Raw genomic sequence first — 14,854 nt, forward strand, 5'->3', positions numbered from 1 at the left:
AGAGAGAGAGAGAGAGAGAGAGAGAGAGAGAGAGAGAGAGAGAGAGAGAGAGAGAGAGAGAGAGAGAGAGAGAGAGAGAGAGAGAGAGAGAGAGAGAGAGAGAGATTAGGTGGGAAGGAACAGGAGGGAAGATAAAAAGAAGTTAAAAGAGGTGAGGATGACAGAGAGTGAGAAGATAAAGGATAAAAAAGGAGCCTGCAAATTGTGACCTAATCTCTAGCACACAAAAACGCAGGTCAGAACACGGCGCAAGTCTTTTAGAGGTTCTCATTTGAGTCTCTAACGCGGCGACGAGACTTAACTCCGGTGTCAACTTTCTTATCAGCGTGAGCCGTTAGCATTTTAACGCCCCCACAGATACCTGATAACGAAAATATAGGAAACGTGCGAGCGAGAGCAGCCTTTGTTGTTTGTCTTTATTTAACTCGCGCTGGGTGGCAGCCACGAGTCTCCCTTCATGCACTAAACTCCCGTGACAGACTATGCAAGGCGTGTCTTAACGAGGGGATAATGTTGCCGTGGGGAGGAGGAAAAACACACTGGGAAAGAAGACTGCCACTCGTATATATGTGCCCTGCCTGCCGCGTGACGCCCGCCCGCCCGTCCGCCCACCCGAAAGGTCCCGAAAACAACAAGGAAGAAGAAACTTTCATTTGTCGCGACTGCCATGATGTATCTTCGTAAACTGACTGCTGCCTACCGCCCACCAACTCTCAAGGCCGCAAGTGCTACGAAAATTAAATCTGTCTGACGCTTCTGCCACAGCATCGAAAGACATCCCTTCCTCCCTACCACCCGTTCGGAGAGGAGGAAAAAGCAACAAAAGCAACAAATACTCCCCTTCTGCCCTTTGTTACCCGCCAGCATGAGGTACCAAAGGCGTCTTGTGGCACGCGTCTCACACTTCCCTCCCTCTTGCTCCCTACAATAACACAGTGCTATAACAAAAGAGGCCACACTCCCTCCCTGCTACCCTCCCTACTAATCAACACAGCCTTAACACAGCACTACCAACGAAAGGCCTCCTTCCCTGTTCATAACACTGTCATAACACGGCCACAACACAACACCAACAAGGCCTCCTCCTCTCTCCCCACCCTCCCTGCAAAAAGTAATTCAGTACTCACCCTGCAGCTGGTGGATCTGCGCTTGAAACTCCGCCAGGCGCTCGTCCACGAAGTCCTGGCCCTGGCGGTCGATGAGTTCCTGCGTGGACGGCTGCAGGTCCCCGTCAGGCCCCGGGAAGCTGAACATGGACAGCGGCGTGCCCGCGGACTGGCGAGGGGAGAGAAAGGGGCGGTGAGTAACAACCTTAACAATGGAGAAATAATTATGTACGGAAGAATAAGGAATAATGGTGGAAAGATAAATAGATACAGAGATGGATATAGATAGATAGGCAGACAGACAGACAGAAAGACATATAAATAGATAGATTGGAAGACAGACAGACAGATGTATAGTATTTAATTTGTGCAGAGAAGCTAACACCTCTGGTTTTAAGTTTATTCAGAGTGCCGAACAGTATAATAATAATGTAAACCCTCTTGACAGCATCATTAACTTGGTTACAAATAAGCCAGAAGACGCAACAAAGTACCACACATACAAATCAGTGATGAATCCCAGTCTTGGGGTCCATAATATTTACTCAGACGACATAGATATCCCTGATCTTACACGTAGGGCGTTTGCTAGGATTCGACTGATGTCCCATGACCGTACAAACTGACCACCACGTATTGATGTAGTGAGCACTAACGAGACATACCAGGCAAAAATTTAATATGGTAAACAAACAAAGTTTAGATGCATTGTTTAACGTGTATGAAGTTTTGAATATTTATACGACCTAAGAGAAAACAATACTTTATTAGAATGATATGCATAATAGACACTGCATTTATGTTAGTCACATTGTGTTAAGTGTTGTGTCGAGCTATGTTTTTATATCAGTTATAGTGGTAATGGTGGTAACTATATGGCTGGTGTTTGTATTTTTTGCATCGCCTAGTCTTAAAAGAATACTTAGGTGACAGTATTTTGATTTAAGCTTGTTAAAGTACACTTCTTTATGTGGACCAATGGGAATTTTGTAACTTTCACTGTACTGTAAATTTGCACCTTTTGGTCAATAAACTAACTAACTATAGATAGATAGATAGATAGATAGGAAGATAAACAGACATGAAAATTAAGAGGATAATAAGGCGGAGAGATAAACAATAAAAAAGTGCCAAACTAATGGGATACTGCCAAAAAATATAAAGGAAATTTTACTTATGAAATGATGATAAAGCATATGATTTAATGCACTAATAAATATAATAATATGGCGCTAAATGACACGTCGTCTGTACATGTCACGGTGATGGATGCTGGGAGGGGCTGATCTCACCCCGGCCCTGAACCCACGAATAGGACTGTTCAAATAGCACTGCTTATAATATTAATGAGGTCGATGATGCCAGTAATAATAATGATGATATAATGATAATACTACTAATAGTCTAATAATGATAATAATAACTGTGACGCAGCAACAACGAAAACAACAATAATTACAACAGCAGTAACACCAACATCAACGACCTCTTATCCCTTTGAACTCTGCGGAAAGAACACTCCGCTCTTCATTTACCCTGCGTGATCCTAACCTTATTAATTATTTTTGTCCTAAATACTACTACTACTACTACTACTACTACTACTACTACTACTACTACTACTACTACTACTACTACTACTACTACTACTACTACTGCTACTACTGCTACTGCTACTACTACTACTACTACTACTACTACTACTACTACTACTACTACTACTACTACTACTACCCCTACTACTACTGCTACTACCCCTACTACTGCTGCTACTACTATCGTAACCATCACTACTTCTGCCATTACTATTCCTGTACAATATTTCGTAAAAGAATAACTACAAAAATATAAGCGAATTTTTAACTTGGTCGTTACGTAAAAATACATACAAAACAACGGATGGTGACGTTAAAACACTGACAATAAATAGCGTAAGAAACTTACAGGCAACTGAAGATGTGGCACACACACACACACACACACACACACACACACACACACACACACACACACACACACATACACACACAACAACCCCCTTTCCCCCACACACGCAACCTCCTCCTCCCCTACACACAAATAGAACAATAAATTAAAGGCGGGGGCGCATATAAACTACTTCTATTCCTTCCTGAACGTATATATAGACGGTCCACGCTATTCCTAGACTCACTGTAGTACGAGACACAGTAGGAAGACACAACATTCTACCTTACAACCTTCCCTCTATACTCTCTTTCCCTCTACTACGCCAAGGGACTCATCATAACACCGTGAGCACCTTCAAAAACCCTCTTCGTCTAATAACAGCTTTTACCTTACAACCTTCCCTCTCGACTCTCTTTCCCTTAACGCCGTGAGCACCTTAAGAAACCCTCTTCGTCTAATATCAACTCTACCTTACAAGCTTCCCTCTCTTCTCTCTTTCCCTTAACGCCGTGAGCACCTTCAGAAACCCCCTTCGTCTAATAACAACTCTACCTTACAACCTTCCCTCTCTGCCCCCTTTCCCTTAACCACGCCAAGGGAATTCATCATACCGCCGTGAGCACCTTCAAAAACCCTTTTCGTCTAATAACAGCTTTTACCTTACAACCTTCCCTCTCTACTCTCCTTCCCTTAACCACGCCAATGGTTAAGGGAAAGAGAGTAGATCATCATACCGCCGTGAGCACCTTCAAAAACCCTCTTCGTCTAATATCAACTCTACCTTACAACTTTCCCTCTCTACTCTCTTTCCTTTAACCACGCCAAGGGACTCATCATAGCGCGGTGAGCACCTTCAGAAACCTGTCTCGTCTAATGGAAAGACTGGCAGCCCCACGTCCTTCTAATTAATTAAACGAGCAAAAAATGTCACCGCTTATCTCGACCTGTCATATGCAAAAGGCAAGAGGAAGACGCAGGTGGGGTGCATCCTACCTGGAGACACTTAGAGCAGGTGCATATGCTGAACCTCCGACAAGACATGGTGGTGGTAGTGACGGTGGTGGTGTAGAGGTGGAAGTGGTAGTTGTAGTAGTGGTGGTAGAGGTAGTGGTGGGTACCGGTAGTGTTTCTCGCAGTACAAAAAGTGGCAAGCAGTGTTAGTGTTAGTGGGAGTGCAGATATTAGTAGTGGTGGTAGAGGTAGTGGTGGGTTAAAGTAGTGTTTCTGGGAGTATGAGGTGGTGAGTAGTGGTAGGGTTAGTGGGAGAACAGAGAGTAGTTGTGATGGTGGAGGTGGTAGTGGGTAACAGAGTACAAGTAGTGGTAGTGATGATGGTGGTTAAGATAGTGGTTGGCAGGTATGATGATGCCAGGTGTACAGGTGGTTGTGGAGGTGGTGAGAATTGGGTTACTATAATAAGGGTACAAGTTAGGCGGTGTTAAGACAAGCTGGGGGAGAGAGAATGGAAACAGTGAGATCTGAAGGTGCAGGTGTTAGTAAGGGTTGAAGGAAATAGGAAAGGAGATAATGTAAGGGTGATGATTGCGGTGCTGGTTAGGGTGGCATTGAGGGTAAAGGCGTTAGTATAAGCTGGAGGTGGCAGGGAGGAAACAAGGGACTACACAGATGTCAATACACTCCACAGTTCCACCACACTACGCTGTATTTCCTCTCTATGCAGCACTGTCTATCCTTTTCCCTCTTCGTCCTTCACACACACAATGATGGCTGTTATCTTTATGTTCAAGGCAAAATACTAACATCCGTCTTCAGCATCACAAGTCTCGCAACACTAAGAGGCGATGATGCAAGACACAGCCACCGTTTCGCATCAGATCAAATTCGCGATAATCTTCATCATGCACCTTAGTTTCTTTCCTCAACGCCTTGGCTTCCTTATCAACGAGCCCCGGTGCGTGAGGGCCTGACATTTCATCTCCTGGTGGCGTGAGTGCCAGGCGGTGTGCATGGGCGTGTGCTGCGCCGCCCACGTGTGTGCGTATGGGAGCTTAAGTGGGGCGTGTTCCCTTCCGTCCCCAAGAGGCCTCAACGCAGACTGGGACCCGAAGCCAGACAGCCCCCTCGATGCCCTTTCCCACCCACGCGTCTCCTCCCTTACACCCACCGCCACCCTGCCACCCTCTCGCCTCTTGCCCCTGCCTCGTCCTCTCCCTACTCTTTCCGTTCTCCCTCCCGCACCCTGCCTACCATACACTTCCTCCCTCCCGTGCTTTGACACCCTCCACCTGCCTCCCTTCTCGCCCCTTGCCCCCAATACTCTTCCTACCTCTCCCCCTCTCATTTCTCTTTCTCTTCTCCCTCTGTACACCCTAGCCCGCCCTTTAATGCTCTACTGCACTCCTCTTACCCCCTGCCTGCCATACATTTCCTCCCTCTCCCTTCCCTTCTCTCCCTTTCTCCTCCTCCTCCTCCTCCTCTCCTCTATCCATCCTTCTCCCCTCCCTCATACCCTTCCATTTTCCTCCCATCTTCCTCTTGCCCTCTCCCTACCATACATTTTCTCCTTCTCCCTTCTCTCCCTTTCTCCTCCTCCTCCTCCTCCCCTCCCTATCCCCTTCTATCTCCCTCCCGTCTCCATCTTCACCCTCATTCCTTCTCTGGTGCCACCATTCCTCTTCTCTCAACAGTAACTGACGACATCCTCCACTTTCTCCAACTCCTCCCCCTCTCTTCTCCCTTTTCCCCAACGTCACGCCTCCCCTCCTTCCGTCACCTCAGAGCTCCAAATTCAGCCAAAATGCAGCTCAAACGCAAACAAGACTCCACGAGCTGTTTTTATATCCCTGCTCGCCCTTTCCGGAAACACAGGTGAGGTGAGTTACGCACGGCAGGTGTCCAGGTAATTTCCACGTTAATATTGTACACCTTTTACCTGCCAAAGACGTTGAGCTGGCTCCCACCTGTCTCTCCCTCTCGCTCTCTCCCCCACCAGCTGTCCCTCCCTCTATATTTCCTCCACTTATCCCTCCCTCCCTCCCTCCCTCCCTCTCTAAAACTAAGCCAACCTACTTCCTTCATTGCCACCTGTCCTTGCTAGGCGCACACGCACACGCACACACACACACACACACACACACACGCACACACACACACACACACACACACACACACACAGGAGCCGCCACCCCGTTCGCTTCCTGGTAATAAATAAGGAAAAGACTTGCTCCCTCAAATCATCCAAGAATCTCAAGACTCTTCGCCCACTGAGCCATAAAGAATCCTTGCTGCTGTGTTGCGGGGCTTGGAAGAATGTGGTTTTCTTTTTTTATTATTCTATATTTTTTATCGCATCGACGAAAATCTTCACAACCTTACTAAAAGCACCTCTCCCCCTGGAAAAAACAATAGAGGAAGATAGCGAGGTAGATAAGAAAAATAAATAAGTTAATGAGAAAAGTTAATAATATGGAGAAGATAGGAAAAATTGATAAAATGAAAACAACTATATAAAAAAAAAAAACTAAGCAGAAGGAAAGATATACAAAAAACTATTTGAGAATGAAGAGGAAGATGGAAATTTTTGAGAAAACAGAATAGTATATAGGAAAAAGAAAGGGAAATAGAGAAGAGACACACAGGAAAAATATATGATGAAAATGGAGAGGCCTATAGGAAATGATTAAGACAATGGAGAGGATGATTAAAAAAGATTAAAAAATGACGTACACAAATTTTTTTTTTTTTAAGTACAGATGTATAAACAGAGATGAGTACTGACACAGACTCTCCCCTACCCCCTACACCCTAATCCCGTCACACACTCCCCTCCTCCATAATACACACACACACACACACACACACACACACACACACACACACACACACACACACACACACACACACACACACACACTTCCTTATCCAGACTCTACCCCCTCAAACAATCTCCTTCCCCCCACACATTGCTCCCCTCACACACTCCCCTCTCCCGTAATACACACACACACACTTCCACCTCCAGACTCTACCCTCCTCAAACACTCTCCTTCCCCCCCCACACACCGCCCCCCTTACACACTTCCCCCCTCACACACTCCCCTCCCTCCCCTAACACACACACCCTTGCGTAACTCCAGCTCATAATCGGTGAGGAGCCAACACACCACCAAGCCTGTCTCCCTCTCTCCCTTCCTCCTTTCCTCCTCTCTCTCCCTCCCTTCCTCCCTTCTTCCTTTCCTCTCTTAATCTTTCCCTCCCTTGCTCCGTCCTTCCCTCCTTCTTTTCTGCTTTCCTTCTCTCCCTTCCTTCCTTCCTCCCTATTTCACTCTTTTCCTTCCCTCTTTCTCTCCTCTCCCCCCTTCATTCCTCCTTTCCTTTTTCTCTCTCCATCCGTTTTCTTCCTCCCGTCCTTCTTTCCCTTCCTTTTCCTCCTTTCCTCCTTCTCTCTCGCCCTTTCTTCCGCCCTCCTCCCTCCTTCCTTCGTCCTTCCCTCCTCCTCTCCTTTCATTTCCCATTTCCCTCCTCATTTCACGACACCCTCGCCCACGCCCACGCCCACGCACACACACACACACACACACACACACACACACACACACACACACATGCAACCCCCTACCCTTACCCCGACACACAAGCCATGGACCAGGACACCCGAAATAGTAACTGCAGACCATCACCCTTATAAAAATAGTCCCCAGCAATACTATTCCTGGCCCTCACGAAGACGAGGAAGGGGGAAGCCAAGATAGAGAGAAGAGAGAGAGAGAGAGAGAGAGAGAGAGAGAGAGAGAGAGAGAGAGAGAGAGAGAGAGAGAGAGAGAGAGAGAGAGAGAGAGAGAGAGAGAGAGAGAGAGAGAGAGAGAGAGAGAGAGAGAGAGAGAGAGAGAGAGAGAGAATTATGTGGCATTAAGACAGGAGGGAAGGGATTAGGATGACTGGGGCAGAAAGGGATGACGGCGGAGCAGAGAAAGGGGAGGAAGAAAAAGATGGAAGAGAGACAGGGAGGGACAGAAAAAGAAAACCCGAGAGTAAACCTTTTAAATGAATCTCTCTCAGCCCGGACAGGTGGAAGAGCAAAGGCGTGGGAAAAAAGTGAAAGGTAAGAAGAAGGGACCGAAGGAGAGTTAAGGGACAGGTGAGGAAGAGTGGCCAGGTAAGTCGAGTCTGTATTTTTTTTCGATCTCTTTGAAGTTCGCCGCAGTGTTACTCTCCTTGCTATCTTTTATCTTATTTTCATTCTACCTTCGAACGCTTTAAAGTTTGCCACAATGTTACTTTCTTTTTATCTTTTATCCCTATTTTTAATTTCTATCCTAACCGATTTTCTGAATTTGTTAACTGCATGCCTCCACACCTTCCGAGGCCTCGCTACTCACGACTTTCTACTCAAGCTTTTATCCGTATGCTGTCCAGATCTCTACTTAAGCTAGAGTTGACCCGTTTCTTCATTCTCGTATCGACACTTTTATCCATACTTCCCTTCTGAACTTATTACTTGCATGCCTCCTCCGCCCCTCCCGAGACCTCGCTGCGCTATACTTTCGACTCAAGCTTATCTGTATGCTGTCCAACTTTCTGCTGATGCAAGAGTTAATCCGTGTCTTCATCCATAACCTAGCCTTACATAACCTTACCAAAACTTTTCTTGCTTGGCTGTCACTGTTAAGCTCTGAAAAAGCCTCTCTTCTCTAGTTTGTATTTCCTCATTACTCCGACACAGTCACACACAAGAGAGGGGGCTATCAATACAAATGTGAAACTGATTTTTTTGGGGGAAGGGAGATTTTCTTCTTCTCGATTTGCTGGGGCAGAATTTTTTAAAGGAATTGTGTGGTTTTTTTATGTTTGGTCTTTGCTCGTTCTTCTCCTTACCGTAAATATTAAAACAAAATAACATTCTTTAAAGTCTTCACTCATGGTTATAGTCCCTCTCTCTCTCTCTCTCTCTCTCTCTCTCTCTCTCTCTCTCTCTCTCTCTCTCTCTCCGGTAGAAGTAACGAAGGGAAGCCCACCGCCGCCGCCCTCATCCGGGTTTTCCCCTTCCAACTCATCTTCCTCCTCCCACGCGCTGACCGCCTATCGCGCCGCCCCGAAAGGTAAACTCCGGGAAACGGCTCCGGCGCGCCAAAAGGAGGCCTTGGCAGAAATAGCGCATCAAAGCAGTCTCACTTTTTTCACGCCCATTTTTTTTCTGTTAAGTGTAAAAATAACCCAAAACATGAAGGAAAGAGGAAGTTCACGGTTTGATGTGTGGGTGTAAGAGGTAAACAAGAAATATATATCGCGAGGGAGGAGGAGGAGGAGGAGGAGGAGGAGGGTGCTGGTAGTGGATCTAATATTGAGGGTTTAAAGGTGCCGGGTTGGTCTCTATTTATGGTAAAGTGGATGAAAAGAAAACAAATAAGCAGAGAAAGTCTTGCCTTCACCTCCTTCGCCACGGGAACAAAGAAGAAACCGTTGGATGTTACTGGCGCACGAAGAAAGAGAGAGAGAAAAAGAGGTTGACCACACCGACTGTAACTGGTTAAATTTTGTTCTCCAGTGAAAGAAAACCCATATTCCTTGGACAAAGAAACGAAAGCTCCCTGCATATAGATAACCTCCCAAAAATGTGTTCTTTATATAATTTGAGAAGATCTTGTAATCTAATACGAAGATACACCTAAAATATACAATGCCTAAAAAAATAAGCACCTAAAAACTAATCAATAAAAAAATGAAAAGAAAACTATAAAACAAATCAGTCCTTTTACGAAACACAAATATATTATCAAAAGCTAACAAAAATAAAGTGATATCTGGCTTCGACTTTCCAATTAAGGACGGTGAAGATACGTATGAAAAAAAATAATAAGCTAAAACTCCCTTCATGTTCCAAGCAGAAGGCAGGGAAGGAGTAAGTAGTATTCTGCGGCTCCGAGAGTTTATGCCTCGCGGAAGTGGCTCCAAACACTAATGGCGACAGATGGCGAACCACGTCAGATTGTTGCGTCGATGAGATGGCGGCGGCGGATAAGATTGTGAGCCGCCAGCCACGGGGGAAAGTTATGAGGCTTGTAACTCTTTCCCTGACCCTTAAACCGAATAGATGAATAAGAATAGATAAACATGAAGAAAAACTTGTAAGGCTTGTAGCTCTTTTCTGTCCCATTAAAACCAATGAATGAATAAGGTTTGGTATGCAAAGATAAAACAAAGAAGTAGTAGTAGGAGTTGTAGTGGAAATAGAAGTAGTAGAAGTAGAAGTACTAGTAGCAGTAGTAGTAGTAACAACAACAACAACAACAACAATAACAATAATAATAGTAATAATAATAACAATAATAATAATAATAATAATAATAATAATAATAATAATAATAATAATAATAATAATAATAATAATAATAATAATAATAATAATAATAATAGAAAAAAAACCACTATCAACAAAATAAATTAGACACTTCTACAAAACAAATATTCTCTCTCTCTCTCTCTCTCTCTCTCTCTCTCTCTCTCTCTCTCTCTCTCTCTCTCTCTCTCTCTCTCTCTCTCTCTCTCTCTCTCTCTCTCTCTCTCTCTCTCTCTCTCTCATGGTAAAAACATCACCTTGGTAACAAACTAAGAGGCAGAGAGAGAGAGAGGGAGGAGGAGGGGACCAACAGGCTGGTGGGCGGCGGGCGGTGGGCGGCGGGGCGTGGGTGATGAACAGTTTATGAAGGGCGTCTGGAGGGAAACACGTGGCAGGTGGTGGGTGGCCAGGTGGAGTGGATAAAGGGGGTCTAAGGGAGAGGGACTGATTGGTTTTGGCGTTATAAGATCGGGAGAGAAGAGCCCCGAGAGTTAACTGAGCTGGGGGGGCGTTAATACAGTGAACTATATAGACAGCCTGATGGGAGATAGAAAATGGTACGTAGGAAGTAGAATGAGAGTTAAGGATTGATGGGATGGATACGTAGAGGTGTGTGGTGCATCGGAAGAGGTAGTGGGCGTTTATGGAAATCCTTAGATGGCTGATGGCTTAAATGGATGAGCAAATGGACGAAATGGATGATGCATGAAGGTGAGAAAGCTGGACGATCAGGGATGTTGGTGAGAGGAAGCGCTACTGTTACCGTTACTATAAAAGTCATCGTACAATAAATTGGTCTAGAATCATCGCTGCCTCGCTCCCCCTCCCTCCAGGGTAATATTGAGGCCCAGTTCCACAGTCCAACATTACAATGAAAAATTCTAAGCTAGACTCTACCCTGACTAACCTAATTTGAATTTACCTTAGCACACAGATCAGCACATCCTAACTTAGACCCCAACCCACCTAAACTTACCTAGCTCGACCCTTAAGACTCAGAGAGGGAATCATTCTCAGCGCCCAAACCAAGCCATATTCTCCACAATGATCCGTTTTTTTCTACTCAGTACCAGATACTAAAGAGAGCTCCAATGTGGTTACCTAAAATTTCCTCCTTTTATGTCGACACCAAACACTATAGAAGGAATTTTCGCAGTATTTTGTGTTTGTTTGGGGAGCTTACAAACTTGCTGTACTGGACTGTGAAACTGGCCCTGACTACTAACTTCAACCTCCGTTCACCTAACCAAATAGCTCCCAAGGCTATGAAAATGGGTGCGGGGCTTCTGGGTCAAGTTGATATACGGTGACTATGGTCCCAATGATAACCAGCAGCGTCATTCTCTTGCTACCACTGCCGCGCTTGAAACAGCTTCACTACCACTCCCACCGGCTATTATAACCAGAACTGTCACCACCACAATAATCATAACTTCTGGTTCCGCCGTCACCACGAAAGGCACCACCCCGTCACCACGCATCATCACCGCTATAACATACTGCCAGGAAAAAATGACAGGTACTTTCTTTCATTCGTACGTACACACACACACACACACACACACACACACACACACACACACACACACACACACACACACACACACACACACACTTTTTTGTTCTCTCTCTCTCTCTCTCTCTCTCTCTCTCTCTCTCTCTCTCTCTCTCTCTCTCTCTCTCTCTCTCTCTCTCTTTTTCTATATATATTTAGGAACATTTCGTCAGTGTCTGAAAGAGTAACATGACAAACACATGTGGTAAGGCTACACTTTCCCTGAATAGAAAAGAAAGAGGAAAAAAGGAGGTAAAGAAAGAAGGGTAAAGGGAGGTATGGTGAGAGAGCTCCTAGAAATAGAAAAAAAAAGAAAACGCGGAAAAAAATGAGACAAACTACAGAAAAATAAGAAATAACGCTGCTCTGCATTTTAAAAGATATAGAATAGGATAATGAAGCGAGGACATACTACAACATAAAAGGGAAAAACAAAACCAAGTGGAACCAAAGGGGGAAAAGCAGGACGAAATAAAAATAGCAAAACGTGAAGGAAAAAAAAACAGGAACGGAAAGTAAAAAATGAGGGGAAGATGTTAGAGGAAGGAAGGGCGGAAGGAAATGAGGGAGAGTAAACCAGTACATCGGAAGAGAAGGGGAGAGAGGGAGGGAGAGTGAGAGGGGAAGGGAGGGATTGAGAGAGGAAAAATGGGGTGCCTGGCTGGCGGAAAAATAAACCTTCACCACCGGGATATATAAAAAAAATATAAAAAGTTGGCGCGCGTCTCCCACTCGTCTCGGCCGGAAGTAGACCAGAAAGCAAGTCAGTACTCCCTAAACTTTACCTGCCCATCTTAGAACACAGGTAAGCACTCTCTACCTTGCTTATAATCAGAAAGCAAGTCAGTACTCCCTAAACTTTACCTGCCGACCTTAGAACACAGGTAATCACTCTCTACTTTGCCTATAAACAGAAAGCAAGTCAATACTCCCTAACCTTTACCTGCCGACCTTAGAACACAGGTAAGCACTCTCTACTTTGCCTATAAACAGAAAGCAAGTCAGTACTCCCTAACCTTTACCTGCCGACCTTAGAACACAGGTAAGCACTCTCTACCTTGCCAATAAACAGAAAGCAAGGCAGTACTCCCTAAACCTTACCTGCCGACCTTAGAACACAGGTAAGCACTCTCTACTTTGCCTATAAACAGAAAGCAAGGCAGTACTCCCTAAACCTTACCTGCCGACCTTAGAACACAGGTAAGCACTTGCCTATAAAAAGAAACCTTACCTGCCTACCTTAGAACACAGGTAAACACTCTCTACCTTGCCAATAAAAAGAAACCTTACCTGCCTACCTTAGAACACAGGTAAACACTCTCTACCTTGCCAATATAAAGATACCTTACCTGCCTACCTTAGAACACAGGTAAACACTCTCTACCTTGCCTATAAAAAGAAACCTTACCTGCCTACCTTAGAACACAGGTAAACACTCTCTACCTTGCCTATAAAAAGAAACCTTACCTGCCTACCTTAGAACACAGGTAAACACTCTCTACCTTGCCTATAAAAAGATACCTTACCTGCCTACCTTAGAACACTTAAGCAGCTTCATATTTGCCTAACTAACAAATTAACTCTCTTCCTTGCCCATGATCTGCCTGAACCCAACGTAACTTTAACTTAAAACACATAACAAGCTTAAAATTTGCCTAACTAACAAACTAACAAAGGCTAAATAACAAACATCGTATTTAGACCAAAATCTAAGCCTTAATTCTACCTCAAGGCCCATATTACCAAACGTTTCGAGGCTTACACACCCACATTTGACAAGGCTTTCGTAGAGGGTGTGGGTATTTCCATGGGTGGGTCGTTTTATAAGCCTAATGATGGTTTGACAAGGCTTCTGCACCATGAATGTGAGAAAAAAGCATGAAAACCAGACTCATTTTCTTTGTGGCTGAAGGGAGAGAACCAAAAATGTTACCCCAAACATAGTGACCGAAAATGTCAATGATAAAAGAAAACTAACATCGAAAAATAAGTAAAAGAGAGAAAAAAAAACACGCAAATGAAGATAAAAGAGGGAGCGAGTGGACCAAAAACTGACGGGAACAAGAGGCGGGTGGCAGGTGTGACGAGGGAAAGGCAGGTAACGAGACGGTTCCTGCTGGCGTTGTGAGTGTTGGGGGGAGTAAGGTGAGGGTGGCGAGGACAGCGGCGAAGGACGAAGGCGGCGGAGAAGAAGAGCGCGAGGCAAGGAAAGTAAGCAGTGGCGATAGACGTGATGGTGGTGGTGGTGGTGGTAGAAATAGCAGTTTTTTGTGGTAGTAGTAATAGTAGGGGTGGTAATGGTAGTGCCTGTAGTTGTAGTAGTAAGTATATTCTTGTTATTTACTGATTTAAATGTCTGGATAGATGGCTAGATAGATAGGGAGATTAATAGGTACAGAAAGATAGATACATAAATATATTGATAAAGTAGTTGATTTACATAATAACAGTAAAATAGATAAATAGACGGGTAGATAAAGCCTTTAGCTAACCATCATGAAGCTTGCCAAAACACTTAAAAGAGAAACCGAAGAAGGAGGAAGAGGAGGAGGAAGAAGTAGAGTAAGAGGAGGAGGAGAACGAAGGGTACGAAAAATCATATGGGCAACTCTTCAACAATTCCATACCCTACCTCACTTCGCCCTCTGTAACCCCTTCTTAGCTCGTCTACATCCACGCACCCTTACCTTTATCGCTACTTACATGTTTCGTCCTTATATCTTGTCCTTCCCTTCCTTCCCTTTCTCTCGTGTAAGCAATAGTGAAACCAAATTGTCAAGTCCGTTTTGGCGTTGGCTCCCAAGGGTTCATTTCTCCCCTCTGCTCTGCCACACAGTCCCAACACCTATTTTTTCCTCTAATATGTTACCTATAGCTTACATATGAGAGAAGGAGATAGGTGTTGGGACTGTGTGGCAAAGCAGAGGGGAGGAAAGGACCCGCGGGAGCCAACGCCAGACCGGCCTC

The 14,854-nt window shown here is 44.8% G+C and overlaps 1 protein-coding gene across 1 annotated transcript in view; it reads right to left on the reverse strand.

Annotated features, from left to right (window-relative positions):
- Nucleotides 1-190: 190 nt before the first annotated feature.
- Nucleotides 191-14,854, reverse strand: part of LOC127008878 (uncharacterized) — an 81,461-nt gene continuing 66,797 nt past the window's right edge. The window contains exon 15 of the mRNA XM_050881320.1: nt 191-1,275. Coding sequence (XP_050737277.1) covers nt 1,117-1,275 — 159 coding nt within the window. The 3' untranslated portion in view covers nt 191-1,116. The remainder of the gene's footprint in view (nt 1,276-14,854) is intronic.

Source organism: Eriocheir sinensis, chromosome 4 (genome assembly GCF_024679095.1).
Source record: "Eriocheir sinensis breed Jianghai 21 chromosome 4, ASM2467909v1, whole genome shotgun sequence".
NCBI classification, from domain to species: domain Eukaryota; kingdom Metazoa; phylum Arthropoda; class Malacostraca; order Decapoda; family Varunidae; genus Eriocheir; species Eriocheir sinensis.